The 24,942-nt window shown below is 40.2% G+C and overlaps 1 protein-coding gene across 2 annotated transcripts in view; it reads right to left on the bottom strand.

Moving 5' to 3' along the window:
* Positions 1–632: 632 nt before the first annotated feature.
* Positions 633–24,942, bottom strand: part of cdin1 (CDAN1 interacting nuclease 1) — a 75,517-nt gene continuing 51,207 nt past the window's right edge. For both annotated transcript variants that reach the window (XM_015969808.3, XM_054741693.2), the window contains one exon: positions 633–1,081. In XM_015969808.3, coding sequence (XP_015825294.1) covers positions 856–1,081 — 226 coding nt within the window. In that variant the 3' untranslated portion in view covers positions 633–855. The remainder of the gene's footprint in view (positions 1,082–24,942) is intronic.

Raw genomic sequence — 24,942 nt, 5'->3', positions numbered from 1 at the left:
TAGCACAATAAGCAAAGTTCCTGAATGTCATGTTCTGATTTATCATAATTATTAACATTTGCAGGAGTTTGGTGGATTGGTTTTACATTTTCTCAGGTATCAGTGCTTGAACTGTTGGGAATGTCGCGTTTTCTTAAAATAATCCCTTTATCACAAGAAAATGCCATATTTATAAAAATTGTATGCAACTGTTGAATTAGAAATTAAACATGTTTCAATAATGAGGTTAGAAACAAAATGACTTCAATTATAATAAACTGTAGACTTTGTTACAGTGTAAATATAAAGAGTGCTTTAAACCACTGTAAAAAAAAAACAAGGAGAAAAGGTCACTGGGAGGGCATCCTAATCAGAAATGATCCTGTTTACCCCCCTGTAGAGAGACTGAGAGGGCACTGAGTGACGCAGGTGAGAGACAGGCGTCCACCGATCCTCTAGACCGCACCTCTCTTATCTGCCAATGGAGCAGAGGAGGAAGGAGTGACAAAGGCCAGGGCTTTGGGTGTGATAAGTAAGGGTCTTATGTCCTGCTTCGGTCCTGACGAGCACCATGGCCATCTACAGCGAGAGGCCATCCAAGGGCCAGGTGTTGACCACGAGCGGCGTCTGGCCGTGCCGTCAGATATGCTGCTGTGTGTTTACTCGAGGCTGCTTTGGTGTGGTGAATTACAGGAAGAACGCGAGATACAGACGAAGAAAGAGGGTCAGGTGGAGTTCAGGGCAGTTTTGTTGCCAGCTGTTATCACGCCGCAGGAAAGCCAAATTGCTTCCGGATCCATAGCAGGAATCCACCCTTACATAGTTCAGTGTTTCTAACCTTCCCACCTCCTTGTTGCTCTCTCCCTTTCCTCCCATTCAGACGTTCAGTTTTTTTCCCGGTTTTTCATCTGCTACTCTTCGGATCCCTTTTTTCCACTCTTTGTCCTCTTTCGGGGCCTCTGGTGTTCGCTCCTGCTGGGTGGCATGACACAAGGTGACGATGTCTGTGGGGAAGCAGTCTTTGAGTAGGATACCCCTGTCTCTCTGGCAGTCCAGCTCGCCAATAAAACCGTACCAGTAGATCACAAGGCCAGGGCCAAACCTGCAGCGCAAAACAAAAGAAACGAAAACAGTGTTTGGTAACGGAATTATTACTGTTATGAGCTCTGAAGTAGCATTTGACTGTTAAATCTGGAAATAGAAGCTAAACCAAAACAGCGGAAACAAGTTAGTAAAACGATGGTGCAAAAGGAGCTGAATCTGCAGCAGATAAAGTGCCTTCGGTTCTCTTTTGATCACCATCCAGGAAACTTGCTCTGAATCAAACTAAAAGACCGCCTGGGAGATAAGGATCTTTTTGAATAGCTGATACACTTTCAATTACATTACAATGGCAGCAAAAAAAAAAAAAAAACAACAATATATGGAGTAACAAAGAGCTGCACCGAGGCGTCTGATTTCTGTCATCATGATGCTTTTGTACATAGAGGTCAATGTAAAGTGAGATTTCAACATGTTGCATCTGGTGGTTAATCCAGCTGTTTGAGTCCCCAGCACGTTTGCAGGAAGAAGCTTTATCTTAATTGGCTAATGGTGCAGTTTCTAAAGGGGAAAATGAAATCAGACTTTTCCTGCCTTTTCTCCTGCTATCATCTTTTTGGAGCTACTCAGTAAAAAAAACAAAATATTTACAAGAAATGTGCCAAATTATTTCACGTCTCCCCTTTAAAGTAAAGCATACCTGTCAGGGTATTTTATAAGTCCCAAAGAGCCACCCATGGCCCTTTCTGCCTCATATACGGCATGCCTATTCTTTGAACATTAGCTGCCAAGCATTAAACTGTTAAGAGTTGAACTCTGACTGCAAGACCAGATCCGACGGTCTGACAGCGCTCCAGTCCCAGATACTCTATCCTCAGACAGTTAACAATGCTGTGGGGTCTCTGGAGAACTACAAAGGAAGCGAGCCAAAGGGCCAGGGAGAGCAGTGGAAGTTCAGTTCCAAGGTAAAGTACATAAAACCTGGAACATGTGATCAGTTTTTCCATGCGGAAAATACTACTTTATTAGCATTTATTCAAACTTTTTTGTATTTGATCTGCATAAAATATGCGAGATGAAACAATATTTGTAAGGCAGACTTTTTGATAATGTACCAAAGAGAACATAAATTACAAATACGATCTTAAGACTGATTTGTTGTGGCACGTCTGGCTGTGCGGTGCTGTCTTGGCCGGGCCTTAGGGTGGTGCATGTTTTACATATAGCTTGTTGTGGAGACACATGTACAAGAAAATATGTGGCTATGCATGCACACCCCTCCCTGCTTGAGGCCCTTGCAGCGGTACATGCCCCTGCACTCTGTCCTGTGCTTTACAGTGTGTGATTTACGATGCTGCATCTCTGAGCGAGCAGGCCCTGCAGATGCATGCTGCAAGTTCACCACAATGTCACACACATAGCTCAGCCTCTCAGCGCCACACAAAACCGCCAAACCCCCCCAAAACTCTCATCATCTCCACGGTCCACTTCTGCACACGGACACCAATTCTTAATATGGAAATGTTATGGAGACACAAGCTAAACATTTACATTAGGCGACTTCTGAAAAGAGGTTACGCTCTACTTTTCATTCGGCAGCCATACTACATGGATTTCCTGTGCTCTGGACAGGGACATGAGGCTCAGCGGGGGAGAAAAGGGAGACTACTCACAACAGAGTGGAGAGGGGCAACCCTCTGAAAAGGTTAAAACTGTACATCAACAGATAAGGCGGCGGTGCACGATACATCATGTCCTGGGTCTGTCAAGGGAGGCCAAGTACAAATTGAAACTAGCAAAATTATAAACACTGGGGAGCCATGTCACCAAGGCCTTTCTGTACTGTAAAGAAAATAAATGGATTTTGAAACCTACTCAGCATTAATACAAGTCAATACCACAGGGACCTTGAGGTAAAAAAATGTGAGCTGGGGAGCAGAAACAATAACAGAATGGGAGGTTCAGGGGGCAAAGACTAAGTCTGATGGTTACAGTTTGGTATTCTTAAAGAAAAGTTATAAAAAAACACTGAATAAAAACCATAAATAAACACTAGAACGCTTCATTACTGCATTTAGGCCATTTTCCGTTGCAATATTCAAGGATTTGAACAGAACTTTACTTTAAATTTGTGGACTTTTTACCTGGCTTGTGCTTATTACATCTAACCTCCCTGTCAAACTCAACCATCTTCCAGTAAACACAGAACAAGATGGTGAAATTGTTTGTGAAATGCACCTAATTTCAGCGATCAAGCCACTTGACCAGCTCAGGTGTGGATTGATGCGGCCAACCATGATATTGTTAAAGTTAAAATGAGCGGTGGTCACATTTTAAGCAGGTGCCAAGCAGCTTCCTATAGTAGCTTAATGAGAGCCAGGCACTCTGGAACAAAATGCCCTGAATGGGGAAGTGGCAGCGTTATTAGCCACCTTTGCACATGCAGCATGAAATAAAGCAAAACCTCACCAAGTGGTGAACAGTACCTAAATGCCAAGGGTGCACATGCGGTTGATTGGCACATGATTGCAACAAGAAATGCAGCAACGTCTGAATACCTTGCATGCACTGAAAACAGTTGCTTATGTTGATTATGAAAACTTCATAAAATTGCTTTAATTTTCCTAATAATCAACTTTTTTTTAAATGCGAAGCTTTTTTCAATACATTTGCAGTGGTGTCTAGTATGAATTAATGACTTTTGAGTCCATCTCTGTGGGGATAAAGCTCTGGCGCTCCTGTTTCAGGAACCAGAAGAAGAAGAATCGGTGGAGAGGGAAACAGAAAACAGAAGGTTTAAAGGAATACTTGGGAACTTTTTTATATTTTCAAATAACTTTTTGAGCTAGTGTGTGCTAAAACTACCCTTTACAGGATTAATGAAAGGTCACCCAGCCCCTATCGCTTTGTGTGGCCAAAATATTCCACTTGAAACTTCAGATTTCCCAGTCTGGTCTGTTGGGACTTGACCTGACATACATGGCGCTGCAGTCTGGTTTCAGCATGCTTTAGATCATGAACACAGCTGATTTCTTTACTTTAGTGATGGATCACTCCTGTAGACACTAATGAAGACTGAAGATGCATTTCATCCGTTAGATTAAGGTTTTAAAAAGACGAAAACACAGCAAAGAGATACAGGGAGTGCAGATTAGGCAAGTTGTATTTTTGAGGAATAATTTTATTATTGAACAACAACCATGTTCTCAATGAACCCAAACAACTCATTAATATCAAAGCTGAATGTTTTTGGAAGTAGTTTTTAGTTTGTTTTTAGTTTTAGCTATTTTAGGGGGATATCTGTGTGTGCAGGTGACCATTACTGTGCAAAATTATTAGGCAGCTTAACAAAAAACAAATATATACCCATTTCAATTATTAATTTTTACCAGTGAAACCAATATAACATCTCCACATTCACAAATATACATTTCTGACATTCAAAAACAATACAAAAACAAATCAGCAACCAATATAGCCACCTTTCTTTGCAAGGACACTCAAAAGCCTGCCATCCATGGATTCTGTCAGTGTTTTGATCTGTTCACCATCAACATTGCGTGCAGCAGCAACCACAGCCTCCCAGACACTGTTCAGAGAGGTGTACTGTTTTCCCTCCTTGTAAATCTCACATTTGATGATGGACCACAGGTTCTCAATGGGGTTCAGATCAGGTGAACAAGGAGGCCATGTCATTAGTTTTTCTTCTTTTATACCCTTTCTTGCCAGCCATGCTGTGGAGTACTTGGACACGTGTGATGGAGCATTGTCCTGCATGAAAATCATGTTTTTCTTGAAGGATGCAGACTTCTTCCTGCACCACTGCTTGAAGAAGGTGTCTTCCAGAAACTGGCAGTAGGACTGGGAGTTGAGCTTGACTCCATCCTCAACCCGAAAAGGCCCCACAAGCTCATCTTTGATGATACCAGCCCAAACCAGTACTCCACCTCCACCTTGCTGGCGTCTGAGTCTGGCCCATCAAGACTCACTCTCATTTCATCAGTCCATAAAACCTTAGAAAAATCAGTCTTGAGATATTTCTTGGCCCAGTCTTGACGTTTCAGCTTGTGTGTCTTGTTCAGTGGTGGTCGTCTTTCAGCCTTTCTTACCTTGGCCATGTCTCTGAGTATTGCACACCTTGTGCTTTTGGGCACTCCAGTGATGTTGCAGCTCTGAAATATGGCCAAACTGGTGGCAAGTGGCATCTTGGCAGCTGCACGCTTGACTTCTCTCAGTTCATGGGCAGTTATTTTGCGCCTTGGTTTTTCTGAGCCTGTCAAGTTCTTCTTTTGACCCATTTTGCCAAAGGAAAGGAAGTTGCCTAATAGTTATGCACAACTGATATAGGGTGTTGATGTCATTAGACCACACCCCTTCTCATTACAGAGATGCACATCACCTAATATGCTTAAATGGTAGTAGGCTTTTGAGCCTATACAGCTTGGAGTAAGACAACATGCATGAAGAGGATGATGTGGACAAAATACTCATTTACCTAATAATTCTGCACTCCCTGTACATTTAGCATTTGGTTCTACAAATGAACACTAAGGGGTGCTAAAAGCAAGCCAAAACTGCCTAGTCTCCCTTTCAGTCTTATTTCCTGATATTCTTAGGCTAGTGAACTAGACCAAATTCTTGCTTTGCAAAGTTTGGTCTATGGACACTCCATTGGAACCTCGGCAGCCTCTAGCAGGAGTCTGGCTGGCCAATCACAGCTATCTAGAGGGCTGTGATTGGTCCATAATGGTGGGCCAATCATAGCGCTCCATCTGCTTTGTGAATCAAACACAGCGCTTTATCAACTTTGTGGGCCAATCAAGGCCCTCTATATGTCTGGTGGGTGGGATGATGCAACATAGTGGAACAAGATGGCGACAGCTCATTTGATACAGATTTTACATCAATTTTAGACTATTTGGACTTGGGTTTTATCAGAATCAGGAGCAGATAGATGTATTTAAGTTCCTATTTTTAAGAAAAAAAGATGTCTTTTCACCTTTTACATCTGTTGCGGTGAGTCCGTCACGTTGTTCATTGTCCACTCGCATGCAGAGATCGTTTGAAAGACAACGGTAGAACCCACCCCATTACAGAGAGCAGTGGCAATGGAGCATTGCCAGACTATGATATTCTAACATCTTGCCTCTGATTGGCTAACAGCAACACAACTCTACCACTGACATCATTTGCTCTGCAATGTTGATGTTTTTTCACCACAAATAAAAGTCTGAAGGCATTCTGTCATGTTATGGACTTACTAATGCTAATGCTTAGCTTCTACTAGCTGAGAAGTGCTCTGCTCTTTCCTGGACGCTAAATCAACAACAGCCTTCCCATCGCGAGCCACGATGAGTGAGTCTACGAATGCTAATGTGCGACAAAGATCTCTACGGCTTTTTTTGATGCAATGTTTCCCCGTCTATTTTCTCTCAGTGGATAATGCAGGAAATGAGGGTAGAAGACCATTTTCATGTTCAGCCTGGATGTAAATCTCAGCGACTGTACTTCAAAAATAACAAGTAAAAACGGTTTTCTCAGTGAACTTGCTCTTTAGGTTTTTTAAGCTTTAGTTGCTATGTGCACCAAGTTAATGTCACCAATTTTGTAAAAGAAGAATATATTTTTCAAAAGTGTTAACAGTGAATTTGTTTCAATCTGAAGTATTTTTTTTTAAATTACACACATTTTGTTCATTCAGTTTTTAACCGTTGAATTTATCTGACAAGTTGTTGGAGATCAAAAAGAAATTGTTCCAAGGAAACCGTGAGTTTAACTTTTCCACCTAAATTACAGATCAGTGTTAATTTGACCTGTCACATTGGGTGAGGAAAAAAAAACCTTCTTAAAACTGGGAGCCAATTACTTCTGGCAAAATACTACACGACATGACGGATTATCAAAAAAAAAAAAAAACCTCCAGAAGAATTTACGTGCAACTGTAAAACACCTTTACTTCTTCTTTCTACATACCACATGAAGCCATTTTAAACAAACACCCCAGAAATGATTTAGACAGTGCAAGCCTCTACCTGAGGGTGAACTCCGTCTCTGAGGGCACTCCATAAAGACCTCTTTGTTTTCAGCATCCATACATCAGGTCACAGGGCTGGGCCGCTAAGTCGCTGCCAAACATGAGCCTTATTTAGTCTTTTATTGCTCTCCAGAATGCACAAATGAAACCTGTTCTGTTCTTTTTTCTTTTTAAACTGACAGCATCAAGACTGATCAGGTCCAAGACATGCAGATAAATGTGATGAAAGGAGACAAACGATGTACAAAAAAAAAACCGTGTCACGGTGATAAATGCCCTGTTCTTTAGAAGTCAGCATTTACAGGGTTAGATAATGATTGTATGATGTATTAGTGAGTGTGAAATTTGAGAAAGTGGCAGTGATCCAGGACTTGCTTGCCAGGTGATTTTGCCCTGCAGCTAATCACTGGGAATCCAACACATTGTGTGTTTTAATAGCCTTACAGTAGGTGCTTGTAGCAAGTCAGCCAGCCTGACAATGATGACACCCCTGATAAGAAAAGCTTCTGAGCACAAATCGGATATTTAAAGGCCGGCTCTGCCCAGAGGGGCATCCTAGAACAGGGAGGTAAATAATCCCTTGCTGCAAACCATACAGCCACCTCGCCATAAATAACAGGAATTGAACAGAAGAGTTAACCTCCCACAGACAAGTTATTAACATGACTAGAGCTAAGAATAGAACCATCTGTTGCCTCGCTCTACTTGTTTTGCCTTTATGAACAGGATCAGCTTCCCCCAGGTAAGTAGAAAACAAATAAGCAACAGAAACACAATTGTTCATTATAATTACGATGCTTGTGTAGGTGTTGACCGTTAAGCTGAACAGGGGGCAGGATGTGGTGAATATTCGACACCACTTGAAAGCGGGCTATACTTTGCAATCATATTACAGGAATTAACCATAGAAACTTGTCCGTGTCAGTGTGCCGTGACTTGTAAGGCGCAGCAGGAGACAATTTACTGCATGTCAAAGAGATGCAATTATAAGCATCTTTTATTTAAACTTCCAATTATAATACTAGAAGATTATATATATATATATATATATATATATATATATATATATATATATATATATATATATATATATATATATATAAACTGGGGTGCACAATATATCAGCGTCAATATGGGTATCAGCTGATATAAGCCATTATTTAGTATATCGGTATCGGTCTGATAAATAAAACTGGCCCGAAATTAACAACTAATATGTTTTCAATCTTGTTTCCATCTGTTTCGGGGGGGGGGGGGGGGGGGGGAGGGGGGCATGTGTATTTGTTTAGTTGCATGACAGGGATTGTAATAATCTCAGAAGCATACGGTGTGTGCACATGATAACATGAATTCAGCTTTAATAATTTTCATTCTATACAACATCTGCTGATTTTAGAAGCAAACATTTTAGTATATCGGTATCTGCAAATATCGGTTAACGGACATAACAGTGATATTAATATCGGATATCGGTATCGGCCCAAAAATTTCATATCGTTGCATCACTACTATAAACTACACTACTATAAACTAGGGAAAGGGGGGGGGGGGGGGGGGTGTGCACTATTCAGCATGTTTTGATTGTTTCTCTGCTCCAACACACCTGTAATTAATCAGTAGGTGATTAACCTGCTTCTGCAGAGCATAGAGAGCTGATGAGCAGGTGATTCCACCAATGAATCAGGTGTTGGGAGTTGAGAAACAAAAAACATGCTGAATATCGGCCCCCTAGAACCAGGACTGGGCACTGCACTAGAGCAGTTTTACTACCCATTGACAAAAATGAAAAAAGTAAAAAGATTGGAGTTTCAAATTGAAACATCACAAAATAAATGGATTGTAATCAATATTTTATTTAAAAAAACTATAACATTAAAGATGTTTGGGATCACCAACAGTATTTTTTAAGTCCTAATGAACTGATTAGAAGCTTTGAGAAGGGTAACAAAAGAAGGCTGAAGATGTACTTAAAAATACAACGGATAGTTTGGATTTTCAAAAGTAAAAGTAATCAATTCAAGAATTCCTTCATCTTTGTATTGACTAGTGTTCTAAACAGCAGGGATAGGGCTATGATGCAACTTGTTCTTACGAGGGGTGTGTGTTGGCAACAATCTGGCAATAAAACATATATTCCAATACAGGGGAGACAATACGATATATTGCAATACTAAAAGTCAGATGATATTTGCAGCTTTTAAGACTAAATTTAATGGTAAAGGTCACTGTTTAAATTGCACAATGCAAAAGGAACAGTAAATGTTTCCATGGAAATTCTCCATAAAAAATCAATACACTGCTTTTAAATATCAATTCAGTATCATGATACCGTATCACAATACTTCAGTATATCAATATTTTCCTACATCCCTAATTAATCCTCAATATGCATGTTCTCCTAAATATGTGAATCATTGTTGGCATTTGTTTTTACACACCTATATGTGTTTTTTTTTTACATTTTAATATCGATACTTGATTGCATTTTGATTTACTGTTAGTGAATTGGGCTTGAAGCCAAATGAACCACTTAAACTAAGTGTTATCTTTCCAAACAAGAAAATACATTCATATTAATTAACCAAATACTAATTTGCTCAGTTTAGAAAATCTGCCCGTGAAAGCAATTATTTGTGCTACAAGTTTTAGAAAAACAAAAGATACTAAAGTGAATCTTAAAGATCGACTGCAGTCCCTTTAAAATATCTATAAGGTAATTCACCAAATAACATTAGCTTTGAGTTTATCTTTCCAACCTTGGAGGATTACATTTTCCACTTGTTATCATGCTAATTTATTATTAACTGTTACCCAACCCTCTCCTTCTTTAATGACCTCACAGCGCTATCAGAGTTTTTATCTTCCACCATCAGTATCGCTTTCTCTGACCTCAACCCCCCCCCCCCCAAAAAAAACTCCAATCCCCTCAGCCACCCGCTCAAATGAACCAAAACCTTATCACCTTACACACACTCGCACACAGCCTGACAGCTGACTGATTACTTCACTTATACATGTGATTCAGTTGATAAATGTTACCATTATTTTTAGTTTGAAAGTACAACACTGAGATCCAGAAATCCTGTGTGAGGGCATCATTTGGGTTAAAACTTGGATATAGGATGCCCTGCTTTTCTAAACATCCTCCGGTTACAGGGAGGAGTTTTAATCAGCGTTTGGAACTCGTTAAGTCTCTTGACTAACACATTAGCAACACATATCAGAGGGACAAGTGCACTGTATGTGTGTGTGATGCATGCTGGTCCTTTCTCAGATCTGTGGCGTCACGGTGAAACGTGCTATGACACTCTCCGGTCTGCTAGAAATGTGGAGCAAAACCAAACAAGGTGTGATTTGGGTTTTGCCTATTAGGGGTTCAAAAGTTAGTCCAAACAGCATTGAAAGTTAGTTAGAAATTTAACTCCATCATGCAGTGAATCAGAACTCTTTTGAAAACAGTATTTTTTTAACAGAATAAAAGGAAGACTTTGATTGGATAAGGTTAACGTTCGGGCACTTATTTTCCCAGATATTGGTTCCCATCCACAGTAATGATGCTCTACATTATAAAAACAGCTCGATCTCTTCAGTTATTACGACGCACTGAGTGGGTATTCATTAAAGGTAATGTTGACTTTAATAAACTCTATTATAAGGATTGCTGCATTTGGAGTCTCCTCCACAGGAAGGGAAAATCATCAACGGTAAAAACTGTCTGTAACCCTAGTGTCAGATGACAGGTCTGAAAAGACAGTAAATATGTTTTACTGGCACAGACTAAGAAAAGTCCAGTACGCTTTGTATATTTTCTGATGAGGCATACAAGTGCACTGAACCAATGTGGATATCTTTCCAGAGTCCCACTGGCCTTGGATGAGTCTGCAGGACAGTGTTCAGCTACAAGACAGGAAGCTCCCCATGGCGGAGGCGAGCCGGCCGGGGGCTGAGAATCTGTGCAGACGGAGAAGACCACATCGTCAGGGGGATACATGCTCCTTTAACCTGTTATTGTGAACTCCCAGCAGCCCTAGCTGATAATTGCCATCTGTCTCTGGGGAAACGCAGTCAAAGGAAGGCAGAGAAACGGCCATTTTGTATTAGTGCCTGCTCCTTGCCTCCTCACAGTCCTGGACCTAACCAAAGCTGCTAATGTGTTTTCAATTTAGGATGTCCTCGCCCCCAAATACGGGCATGGCCCTAATCAACAACAGTTTGTACTGTAACCTTATCTGGCCTTGCTAGGGCAGCAACAGACTGACCGGGCGCCTGCAAATCTGATGCGTCCAGCAAAGCAGCTTGTGTATACGACGAATATCATGTTTATATATGAGATCATGAGGTGTGTACCACTGAAATGAGCGAACTACGCATGCAACGACAAAGCAAATCACGTGAAACAAGTCACTTTTCATGTACCATTAAATGTAAAATTAAATATTTACCAATTATCCAGAGAAAAACTAGAATTATATAGAAACATGTTTTGATGTACTGCCTTCAACATTTTCGTGGAAAAGGGCTTTTGTAATTTGACATGATTTGTTTTTTACAAAACGGTGAATGTTCTTAATAAAGTTTGTGAAACATCCAAAAAAGCACTGGCTGGCTCTCAGCCCTACATTGTAAACCTACCAGCCGTCCCGATTAGGGCAGAATCAAACGTCAAGGAAGGCAGGTGTAAATGTTTGTTGTGTAGGCCTCATGACCTCTGCATCCATGAGAACAACTCTGGACCAAAATTAGAGTGAGGTCTCTAATGTCTCCCAGAGAGCGAGAAAGAAGGAGAGAGAAAGAAAAAAATAAAAAAGGAGGCCTGGCTTTCGTCCAAGTCAGCACCTTTGGAAGGGCAGTCGTATTACCACCACTAAATCAACATGTCAGCGCCCAGCCCACTGAACTTTTTCACCCAGACTCTAAAGCTTACGGCTACACGGCACAACTAATAAATTGGTGAGAGCGTCTCTCTCTCTCTGTGTTCTAAAGGAAAGAAGACAGAAGAACGCAAAACAGAAATGTGTTTAACACCAAATGGTACTTTTGTTGTATCACAGAAAACTTCTGCTGTAACACAACCAAAGCCGAGATAAGGTACCCTGACAATAAACATTAGTCAATGTGTCCCAAATGGTAACTGTTCCAGTATAAGGGCGAGTGTAGATGAACACAGGCAAAGGTACGCAGAAATCAGTGTGCTTACTCGGCAGTCTGTTTACATTCCTAGGGGTAATTTTAGCCTCCACGAGGGAACAGAGCAGGGGAGGTGGTGGTGGTGTAGGTCCAACACGTCGTTCTAGCTTGTCAGTGGTCGACAGGCAAGCTAATGTAGCAGCGGCACTAGAAAGCTGGGTGGTACAAAAAGACCACAAAAAAGATGCACAGCCCTAGTTAAGAAAAAATAACACTGAATATTGTAGATCATTTCAATTTTATTGGTTAAAGGGACAATGTGTAGTTTTATCGTTAATCTCTGGAAATATCCATTAAAATGTTGTTGAAAATTATTTCTATTGGTTGAAAAAATATTGGTGGCTTCTTAACATATAACCATAAAAATCTGGTCTAAAATACATGGGAGGGAGTCTAAGTGTCTGGGCGACGCCATATTTAATGCCATGTTTCCTTCTATGGGAGCCCGTGAGGACAAAGTTTATTTACTGACTTTCACCATTCATAAACGTTGTTTTACACATTTACCTCTTCACTCGTTTCCAGTGATGAAATGGAGTCTGATGTGCTTGTCATATGGCTGAAGTTTGCACTCCCCAGGGTTTTTTGACCCTAACGGGCATTTGCTGGTAAGGTCTCACTCCAACACAAAAATTCAGCTTGCTTGCAACAATTTAGGCATCTACTGCCTCCAATCGCCAGGAAAGATACACACCATCACTTTAAATTGGAAAGTTATTTGTATGTTCAATTTAAAGCTGCAATGGCAAATCTGCAAAACAAGCTAGGTTTAAAACACTAGCCGAGTCACAGAATTCTCACCCCTCCCATCGGCTATTATCGCCAGGCCATGTGCAAAAATGCGCAAGTACATAATGAGTAGAATGCCATGGTAAAAGTGTGGTGGTTTGGTAAGACAGCCAACCAGATGGTCTCATCGTTGGTTTGGACAAAGCCGTGTTATTGGCTGATGTTTTTAGACAAATGTGACTGATCCACTTCATTGTATTTTTTTTTCTTAATCTACACAAACTATCTGCTATACTATTTTAGAGCATTGTTAAGTGGCATGAATACATGTTTCAAGCTAGGTTGCTTTGTAGATTGGCATTTGTGGTTTTAATTATTTAAGCAGTAGATACTATATGTGACCAAAGACTGATCCTAAGACTCTTGCCAACATGCTCAGTGGGGCACCATTTGATGTAAAAGCACAAGCCATCCCTAATGTTTTCACAAAAAACACACAGGGGTGCAAATCTAACTTTATTGTAGATTTTAGAAATTTGCTGAGCAAACACATCAATAATCCCTTGCTCAAGAAGAGCAGAGGGCTTATGTGCACGTGTTGGCATTTGTGTTACTCTCAGCCTATAGTGTCCCTTCAAAGGGCAAGGAATCAAAAAGTCTGTGGTGTTTGTGTTTGAACACGTGTAACAGAGGAGACACACACACAGATAGAGAAGGAGGGCAAGAGAGAGCGACTCAGAGCTTATCGAAACTAATTAGGCAGGGGATCAGGATGGGAAGTTAAATACTGGGCTACATGTAATGAAAGAAGCAGAGCGGGGGACATTTAGGGGTCAGGCCCACACCAAACAGTGGTCCTCAGGCAATCTGGTATTGATTTTCACTCGTTTGGGGATGAAGGTGGGCGGGAGGGAGGGAGCTACGTAGAGGCAGTAGGGCAGAGTCTAAGGGTCTTGTGAGTTGTCAACTTGACAGTTTAACCCCTTTTGGAGAAGAACAAACAAACAGAAGGATCTCCTGGGCTGACAGCGTTGATCTGTCATAGCGATGACACTGCAAAGCCCCACACAATGCCCACACAGGAGAAGAAGTGGAGGGAACAAAGAGGGAGGGTGAGTTGATTCAGATATGCACAGGCACATTTCTTAAGCCTCGGAAGATAGGAATGTGGTTTGCTATCCCATAAAATAATCTATAGGATTGATCATGAAATTATTAGGGCGTTCTGGACTCGACAAACAATAAAACACAACATTTATTATTTGCCTTTATAATGACGTTGTACTGACAGTTACTTTAGCCAAAACTGTCTGGACATTTGGGATTTCATTTAAAGAATAGATGTCAGTGATCAAAGCTTGGTGAATGTCCACATCCTGACAGACACACAGATGTCAGGGTTCCTCTCATGTCATTCAGTCTGAGCAGGCCATCACCCTGAGCACCTTCCCTCTCATGTCTATAAACACTTGAAGACCTCCTTCACTCTTCCCCTAAGACTGCTTCATGGCTTTGTCACATTGCCAAAGGGGATTCCATTAGCCAGGCCAGCTCTCACTTATACTCAACCCCTCCCAAAACCCCATCCTCTCTAGCTGCCCTGACCCCCCCAACACACACACACACACACACACACACACACACACACACACACACACACACACACACACACACACACACACACACACACACACACACACACACACACACACACACACACACACACACACACACACACACACACACACAGGATGGTGAATGCTCACAGCTAAGGCTGTCCACATCAAATTAGAGTGGACCCTACCATCCCGATTATGGCCTGGGAATGCTCCATCATCACTGATGCTACGGGGTCCCTCACTTGTCAGAAGTTGTCAGACAGATGGGGAGTCTGGATACACACAGCTGACAGGTAATCTTAATGTCTTCAATTAGCCCTATTAGGCCTGTCATAAACAATTCAATAAGTGTTCAACCAACACAAACAGATAAATGCACGCAGAATGGTGCTGAGACTCGCACGTGCACACACCATGGTCTGCAGGGTATTAATGAGTAGGGTAATGGGTTTATCAGTAGATGGTTGACTTGTCTTTGGTATCAAGGAGGGGTGTGTCCTCATTCCTCGAGTTCAGCTGTGCACTGCTGGCTTCTACCAGATCAGTTCAAATTGTACCATCTCCTTTCATTAGCACATTGCTGGGTGAGAATCTGAAAGGCCGTGACAAAATTCATTTGAGACGAGCGGGAGCAGATTGCCTGAAGCAGGTGCTATAAGGAAGATAAAACAAAAGTAGGACCTTTGTTAGGCTGTGTGTGTGCCTGGGTGTATGTGATTTCTATTTGTGTGCTCGTCTATGGTCCTCAAAATCTGTTTCTCTCCTTGCTATGGTAAATGGGAAATGACACAAAGGGACTTTGCGGAATTAAAAAAGAGAGACCATGGAAGAATCAGCCATTGGTTCACTTGAAGCTTTTACAACGCTGCAGTGAAATGTAAATATTACTTCATGAGTGGCTAAACAAGCCAAAACCTTTCTGTGCAAAATGATGTTTGCTAGTAGGGATGTAAGAAAATATCGAAATGGCAATGTATCATGATATTTTTTCCTGCAATATCTTATCGATATTCAAAAGCTGTGTATAGAAATTTTTGAAGAATTTACATCCAAACATTTGTGTCTTTTCTTTTCTTTTAGTGCAATTCAAACACCAGCCGCTAGTTGGCAGTAGTGTGCAATGGGTTTTGTTTTCACCATTTAAATGTAAAACCCTCTTTTATGGTGCAGATACCTCATGTTACACATGTTATGTATCAGTTTGGACTGATTACTGAATTTTCTTACAGTAACTTCAGTAAAAAAATCACTAATATCGTCTGGCTGAATGTATCCCAATGTATTGTGACATATTGTATCGTCTCCGCTGTATCTTGATATGTATCTTATCACCAAAATTTCACCAATACACATCCCTATTTGCTAGCACAGTTTAATTTGGTCTGTCCTTATTTAGCTCATCAGTGAGCAAAGGTTGCACCCATGCTACGTTCTCTGTTTGCTCTCTAAACTATTCTTTGAATTTGTTTATTTACACTTGCTATTTTTCTTGTGAGGCAGAACGCAGCGCAGGAAAATTGAAGGAACAAACCAAGATTACTACAATGCTGTCAGCAAATATTAAAGTCGAGCAAAGTTAAAGGTGCTGAACACTCATTTTATCAATACATAGTAATGCAGTGGTCTCTAGTAGGAATAAATGACTTGTAAGTCATACTCAGGGGGAATAAAGCTCAGATGTGCCTGAACCAGGAAGTACAAGCCAGCTGGAGGAGAAAGTAGCTTCAGACGGCAGGTTTTGGAATCTTATTTCATGATATTTGGATATCTTGCCAACACTGACTCTGTTTGCTTTGCAACATTAATGTTTTATCCCCACAACTAACACAGGCCTGGAGTTGTGTGGTGGAGGTGCTAATGCTAACTGTTAGCTTCTACTAGCCGACTGAGTGTGATTAGCCTGACTGATTAAAATCAGAAATAATATTTAAAAATGTTTTTTTCCAGTGTTCCACACCTTTAATGTTTGAACAAGAATTTTTTATCAATACAGCCTTGAATGTGTTTGTTGAGACTATCAATGGAGCTTTAGTTTAGGAGTATTTATACCACAGTTGCATAAAGGTAAGAAAACAACAAATAAAACAATTTCCATAAAGAATTAATTTTAACAGTGAAAAAACACAAACAAGCACAATTAGGGTTATGTTCCTAACAGTGAAATTCCAAGGCAGGACCTCAAGTGAGTCAAAACATCAGTACGATCTTTGATGGAATTCTACCTTCTGATTATTTCCTAAAGTGACAGAGAACCATCTGGGGGTGGTGGGGGGGTGGGGGGTTAGGCAGAGAAAAGCCGTCACAGAGAAGTTGTAATAGGAAATTGCTTTTGGCAACTATTTGTTCAAGCACCAGATTTTTTTCGTCTTTATGCCAACCCAGTGAGCCCCCATTGGAAAACAGGGCAGGTCCCCCTAATGAGTAATCTATTTCAAAGAAGTCGTGTCTGGGCATGACAGTTTACTGAGAGGCTTGAAGAACTGGTAATTACCAGTGTTACGGGGCAATTAATGCATATTACATTGCGGCTCTCATGGCGGTGACTGTCAGCTCCCCAATAAAAATGAGCACTCTTCAGCTAAAGGGTGACATTAATTGGGCCCTTAATGACTATGCAGAGGAACCAAGCCAAATAGGAACAAAACAGGGGACTCACTCTGACACTAGCAGAGGGCTGGAAATTGGACTAAAAATGAGATTAATTGCTGTTTAGAAAAAAAATGGGAAAATGTGGTTAAGGGGAAGGGGGAAAGTGAGGTTGGAATTACAGGGTACAGAAAGCAAGAATGGTTCATACAGATGACAATTCAATTAATTATTTTACACTATTTTCTTTACCTTAGAAAGTGCAGACAGACCTCTGGCCAATTTGGGGTCTGTCTTGATATCTAGCTCATTGCAAAACCAGCTACGCAAAGCATTATATTGCACAAGTCAATATTTTCATTTAAAAGAAGAAAAGACTCCCAATGTATACTTGAACTCATATTTTTAGGCAAGCAAGAAGATCTTCCATGTTGTTTATTAATCATGCTTAGAGTTGGGTGCTTTTTGATTCTAGAATTTCCTGGAAGTATTTTGGCCATTTCTACAGATAAGTCCATAAAAAAATAAGTAAAGCTTCATAAAAAGTTAATCGTCCACACTGCTGACCTTCCACCCTCAGAAATGTTTGTTTAGAAGATCAAGGACGTGGAGAGGACATGAAGCAGTTCTGATAAATGTTGCTAAAGCTAGGCACGTACTAAGCACCACCTGAATATGCAAGCTCCAAATCGTAAGAATATCAGCATGCAAAACATGCTGTCATTTACATATATTTTGATTCTGGATTTCCTAGCTATTTAAATATGCAGTTAGAAATAGTCCGCTATTGCCTCTTGCGCTGTCACGCTGCACACTCACGCTGTCATTGGTCCTGATAGAACTCCTCGGCTTCAAAGAGAGCTTTGCAATGGAGAAGAGAAAGAACAAATATTTGAATTGCAAAAACATATCACTTTTAGAAGGGGGAAAATTCAAGACAACTTTTTAGAGGTAAAAATATAAATAAATATCCACAACCCCCAGTGAGCTAACCCGCTGCACACAGCACAAGTAAGTCAACATATTCATAGCTTAAGTACTCTCCTCGCTAATGTACCATATCCAAATTTGTGTAATGGGATATGACATATTTTAGAGGGGATTGCAGAGCAGAAAAAAAACTTTAATTTGAGTAGAGAACCATAAAATGTTTAAGCTGCTTCTGTATTTAACTGAAACGCAGCATACAAATCCAGGTTCTCAGACAACCTGACATGGGTTTGATTATAGACTGAAGTGTAATTAGCTACTTAGGTTATCCTGTGGTAGGCTAAAGTGAGCATTGCCTCCATCTTTGCCAGAAAGCATACAGACACCTTTTACTTCACAAGAGTATTTTTCTGGTTTTTTGAGGATTCAGACAGTATAAATGCAAGCACATCAGGAGAATACTTGCAAGGTTCCTAATTTTTCAGGCACTAAATTGAAATGAAGTGAAATATCCCAAAATATGTCTTCACCAATTTTATGCCTGAATATATCGACCATTTAACCAAATGGTCTACCTCTCAGAGTCTCCATGAATATTAAACACATTCGTCAAACATTGAAAAAGATCTATAGGTATATGTACTGTAAGAGTGTATTTATAAATTACATACACATACATGTAATTTTTACATGTATCTACCAGTCTGAGAAATTATTACCTTTAATTTAATTTAGGAAATTTTAAACCCGTGGTAAGATAACAATAAAAATACAGTCAGATATTTTCACTCTTCACATCGTACTTTAGTTGAGGTTTAAAGTGGTAGGGAGTTTTATTTTGACAGTAGCTTCTAATCCATAAAACATTAAATTAACCTTGCAATGTCATACATTTTATCTCAACCCTCTCACACACACAGTCCACATCTCCTGTGGCTTCGTTCTCCTACCAACCTACATGTAGACAACCTGGAGACAGGTCTGAGCAGAAATCAAGCTGGAATGATGGATAGCTTTACTACACAATGACCTCTGTCACTGGGGTTTTGCCTTAAATCAATGCTACAGATAAGGGCTCTGCGCCAACGCTTACCTTGATATGTCCACCGGCAGACCTTATCTATGGCAGGAGGAAGTATGAGTAATAACTAAAGACAAGCTACAACAAAACCACTAACCCCACCTTGTCAAACATAATTTACAATGTATATCCTCTAACTCTACCCACTCTTCTGCTGTTAAACCGTAATTATGAGAACCACAGGGAACGAGAACTGCAAGTTTTAGAAGACTAGTGTGTTAAAGGATGGTGGGGCAGCTTCAAAATATTTGTGATTCATGTATTTTATGAGAAAAATTAAGGATATATCAACTCTGTTCTTGTGCATGCATGCAAACCCAAAGGACTAAGATCCTTTTAGTGCTGCCCTCTCTTTCAGCGAATGGCACGGAACAAAACTTTTTGGTTAAAAAGCCAGGCTAACAGGAAGTGGAGTACTTTTTTCTTGGTTTCCACCTATGATAAAGTACGTGTGTGACAAAAAAAGAGACAAAGAGTAGTTCCAGAGGGAACACTCTCCCATGCAGTCATACGAGAGAATGAGACCAAACATGACATCAAATGGTGCAATTAGCTGACCCCTTAGTCTGAGAGTCAAAGTAAAAAAAATAATAACTGCCTTTAAAACTCTGATTAAAATATGTTTGCTTTCTTATTCAAAATGACATTTGACAAGGTTAGCAATATTTCAACTAACTGTAAAAACATTCTTCTAGACGTAATCCCTCTCTCCCCCCATCACGTTTTATGGGTTCAGGTAACCTTAGAACGAGTTTCCCATGAACTTGGAGTTACAACTCGAAAACAAAATATCTTAGCGGATTTTTTAAGATGGGGTAGAGACGTTCAAAGATGTCTATTGCGTGTTTTGTTTCACCCGTGGAGCTGAAGTTAAATATTTTCTGATCATTTTGAGAACATTTATCCTATTCTGAAGTCAAACCACGATAAACACCAATAACAGAAGCGGTGTTTTTTCTCCAACCACCAGACAGAAAGTGATATAAACATGCAAAGCCTGTCGTCACGTGTGTGTAATGTTCATTGAGCTTAACATTAGTAGAATCAATAGATAATTAAGTAAAAAAAAATAATAAAAATAAAAAGTTGCAATTTATTTATCCAACGCAGTAAAAAATAGATGTAGGAGCTCATGACAAGGTTCACTGCAGTCAACTTTTATTTGACAACTTTCTAACTCCAACTTAAGATTTTTTTTTTTTTTTTTTTTTTTTACAAAAGAAACACAAAGAGTCAGAAAACTTCTATACAAAAAAGTCAAACACAACTGAGACAGATGTCAGTCCCGATAAAACAAACTGAAGAAAAGCTAAGAAAAAAGGGGGATGAGAGCAGAAATAGTCGGGCCAAAACTCTGTCTCAAGTTAATACAGTTTTCACATCCATTCCCGAGGCAGGAGAAGAGAATGTGAAGTGTCGGATAATACAGCGAGCTGGGCCAGACTTAGCTGCAGCTGAGCTCAAATGGAAGTGGCACTTTCTATCAGAGGCCTTTCACCAGACAGCTCTATTCTGCCGTTCCCTTGTAACCTCCGTGACACACAGACACCCTTTGCAAAAAATACGAGTGGTCATTTAAAAGCACGCACCCGTCATCGAAGAGACAGATTCTGGGGGTAACGTGGGGAAAGATACATGGTGTGAACGTCCACGCTGATATAGATATCACTCAAAATGAGAAATAGATTTCTCTGACATCTCTGAGGCGGCTGTTCAAAGGGGGCGGGTCAAAGCCCAAAACTCGGTGAAGAGTTTATATTTCACTTGCTCAGAAACGTTCGCCTCTGTTATCTCGCATCAGTCCAAAGGAAAAGGATTGGGTTGCGTCCGTTTCAACTTCCCGCTTATGTTGAAACGTTACATCGACAGCGGACCAAGTTGGAATTCGGATCATATAATTACTCCGTTTCTAAACTTGTGTCACAAAGTTTCAGTTCACAAATGTTAAAAAGAAGTAAATGAAGCCCCAACATTAAAACCACAGCAGGGAGGTTTTCATATGACCCAAATATGATGGTTTTATTCTACAAACAAATTTAGAAAACGCTTCTGAAGATAAATCAGCTGACATAATGAATATAATACACGCACCCCCAAACTGATTAGCAAAATCAGAAGGTCAGTCCATGGGCACAGGCTCCTCATGTCTTTGATTACACACTCGCTCTAACGGCAGTGATGTTTGAGCTATCAGGCAATCAGACCGCAGAGAGACTTGAAACTCAAACCAGAGGCAGGAGAAGGTGAGGGCTGCTTGGGAACAAAGACTGAGAGGAAAAATGTCCTAATGAAGTTTTAACCAATGCAAAGCTTATGAGCAAAGGCACCTATGTGCTCGTGTATTTTCTTAATGTTTTAGGAAACAACGGTTTAGCTTTTAAGTTTAGCTGGACTGTTGCAATGGTCTTTGACTAGTCTTCCCAAAAAAGCTGAGAGGCAACTGCAGCTTATTCAGAATGCTGCTGCAAGTCTTATAGAAGCAAGAGAACAGTGCACATCACTCCTGTTCTTAAATCTCTACACTGGTAACCAGTAAACATCAGATTTGATTTAGAAATACTAGTTTATAAATCACTCAATGGCATGGGGCCAAAATACATGTTGGATCTCCTTCCTGTATATATGCCAGACAGGGCTCTGAGATGCGTAGGAAACATTTAACTGCTAGAACCCTGGGTCAGAACCAAACAGGGTGAAGCTACTATTCTGCAAACAGATGAAATCAGCTTCCTTCTGACCTCATATGTGTCTCAACTCTAGTAACTTTTCTTATGCTGCACCTTCTGCACTGTAACTCCTCACCCTTTAATTTTGTCTTGTTTAAATTGTTTAAATCTTATTTGAATTTGTGTATTTAATTAGATCAAAATGTATTTGTGTATTTTTATTTTACTGTTACATTATTTTAATGTTCATATTCTCGCTAATTGAAAGCCCACAGAATTGATTCTTTGTATAAAATGTGCTATACAAATAATGCTGCCATGCCTTAGCTTTAGTTTATAGTTTAAATAATGACAGTGACCTGTAGCACTCAAAGTAGTTGAAATTGCTTATATTGAGTGCAATCATGGAGGTACGAAACAAAAGTAACATGAAATATATTTATTTTAAAGTATTTTAAGGAAGCGCCAGAGTTATGTGAGAATTACACATTATTTTATTTTACGAAAGTTTTAAATAATGTAAAATTTAAATTTGTTAAAAAAATAATTTCCTGCATCCTTTCAATCTTTTATTTGTTTAAATATACACACTGACTTTGTGAAATCCTAAGAAACAGGAAGTGCTTACCTTTTTGGCTCGGATTATCAAAAGCTTTTATAAAGGTTTGAATGATTAGGAGTCTTTTATCGGAATGATCCTTTTATTAACACAAGTTAGGTCCATCTCTGCCAAGATAGTCCACAGAAATGAAAACTGCACAATGACAGATGCAGAGTTATCAAATGCATAGTATTTTTGTTTACGTGTGCATTTTGGACTTTTGTTTGTGCATGAGAAAACTGTATTCAAATGACCACCGTGTACAACAAAATTAATGTTTTACTTGTTGGAAAATGCAAAACTGAGAAAAAAAACAAGGTTATGTGAGGGACAGTCAACCTATAAAAAGCAGCCTACTGTCTTGGTTATCTATAAGGAACCACTTATCACAAGCAGCCAGGTCCACACTGTGACTGATGGGCCTCTGCAGACCGTGAGCACCAGCACATTATCTGGTACACACAGGGCTGCTATTTAAACACAAAGGCAGAAATATGAAGCATTGTTTCCTTGGTTGTCACCCTGTAAAAATATTTAATTTATTTTTAGTTTCAAAAAGGGTGTTTACTGTGTTTTTGTGCTAACAAACCGGCAGAGATACAGTTGATCAACATATAAATCAAATGTATTAAACTGTGGCAGTGAAAGGATGTTGCAGATTTAGACTAAAGTAGCACTTAAAAATAGTGATAATAGATAACATACATCTCAAGAAAATTGAATATGTGCTACAAACAACTGGATTTCTGTGAAATGGTTGCATGCAAGAGGCCGTTCTGGTCTTCTGCAACATGATGATTAGTTGTTCATGTGAGGTTATTGTTATTGATGTGTGTATGAGACTAAATTTGGCTAACAAATACCCTGCCTTAATGCAAATAAACCCTAAAGACGGGCTAAAGTAAAAATGTTTAATGAATTTGGAGGTGGATAAAACAAACAATTCTGAAAAAGTACAAGTTAAAATTTTACGATACATTAGACGAGACACAAGCACAAATATGTGTAATGAAAACCAATCATTCAGTCGAGGGACGAAGACCTTCGTGTGATGCACAGTCCTGAAACATTTGTTTCCAAGTCCAGAAAATATTGCTGCAAGTTAAAATTCCCATCGAGGTTAAAAACAGAATGTCTTTTAGAGGTCAGGCAGTCATTGAAATTCACCTGTTAGCCTGACTTCTACAAAAGACCCATCTACTCCACGCCTACTTTTAGCCATCCTCTTGATAGATGTTGCTGACTTCTCAGTGGGATAAAACCCAGAAGGTCAATGTGGAGGGGGAAAAAATGGGGAAAAGATGGCTAGACAAAAAAAAAAGCATAAGGGAGGGAAAGTGCGTCTGTGCAGCTCTGATGACATTCATTGTGAAAGCCGACAAAAAAATGCATGTTCGTCTTTAAAAAGTTCCACAGCAAAACAGGAATTCATGGAGCAGACATGTTCGCACCTCATTTTACTTGAGGCTTTCCTCTCCATCTCTAAGTGTCGCAGGCAGCAGAGAGACAGGAGGAGGGGTGTATGCCTGTCCTGCTCCTCGTTTAGACACGCAGCGGCCATGTCAAAGCTACTCTTAGACTCGATTTTAAAGGACAAATTTGGATAATGCACGTGTACAATCCCACTAAAATAAATACAAGACATGGAGGCTTAACCTGAGCTAAATCCTCAGGCTGCTGCAGCCCTGCAAGTGCGGATTACACCTCAGACGCCTTAAACAGTGCACCCAAATGTGCATCCTTAAAAGCATGAAATCCTTGAAGCATCAGAGCTGACTTGTCATTTGTCATTAATATTCTACTTTGCTTGTGCTTTGGGGGTGGGGGGGTGGGCATTGCACTTCCGTGTGCTGCTGTACCCTAAAACAAACACTTGCAAAGCCCTAAAGGAGCCACCACTGTGCACAGCTATTTTTCTAGCTGTGGAATATTCTACAGGAGCATGTCATAACAAAGGAAATAATAAAAGAGGCCACGTTCCAGCACTGCATGAGGCGTCAATTACTATAAATAGGCGAAAGCCTACGCCAACAGCTCTTGTGCTCTACCGGGGAAAAGGAACACTTTGTATATATCAACTATACAAAATGAAGAAAATACAGAAACACGTACTTGTTTGAGATGAAACGCAATCTTGACCTAATAGTGACCTTTTTAAAAACTAAAAAAATGAAATACAGAGTAACCACAATTCTGGATTCTTTTATTTTTAAGTCTCCATTGTTGTGCATGTCTGACAGGAACCTGAGGTAATAGTAAGGCAGGGCACAGGTCTTAGAGGTGTCACCCTGTCACCTCGGAAGCGCCAGCAGCAGTCCTTGGGAAGAGCCTGTAACGTCCAGCCACATTGGATCAGCAGAAGCCACGACCTGTGGGCACCCTCTCTCAGGTGACATCCCATATCTGCCCTGGCTTAGTGATGCCCCTGCTGCTGAGGCTTTTAATACTCTTATCCTACCACTGCATGACACAGGACCACTTAAGCTGAC

The sequence above is a fragment of the Nothobranchius furzeri genome, chromosome 18 (genome assembly GCF_043380555.1).
Source record: "Nothobranchius furzeri strain GRZ-AD chromosome 18, NfurGRZ-RIMD1, whole genome shotgun sequence".
NCBI classification, from domain to species: domain Eukaryota; kingdom Metazoa; phylum Chordata; class Actinopteri; order Cyprinodontiformes; family Nothobranchiidae; genus Nothobranchius; species Nothobranchius furzeri.
The sequence above is the reverse complement of the archived record's forward strand: the minus strand, read 5'-3'. Positions and strand labels throughout refer to the sequence as shown.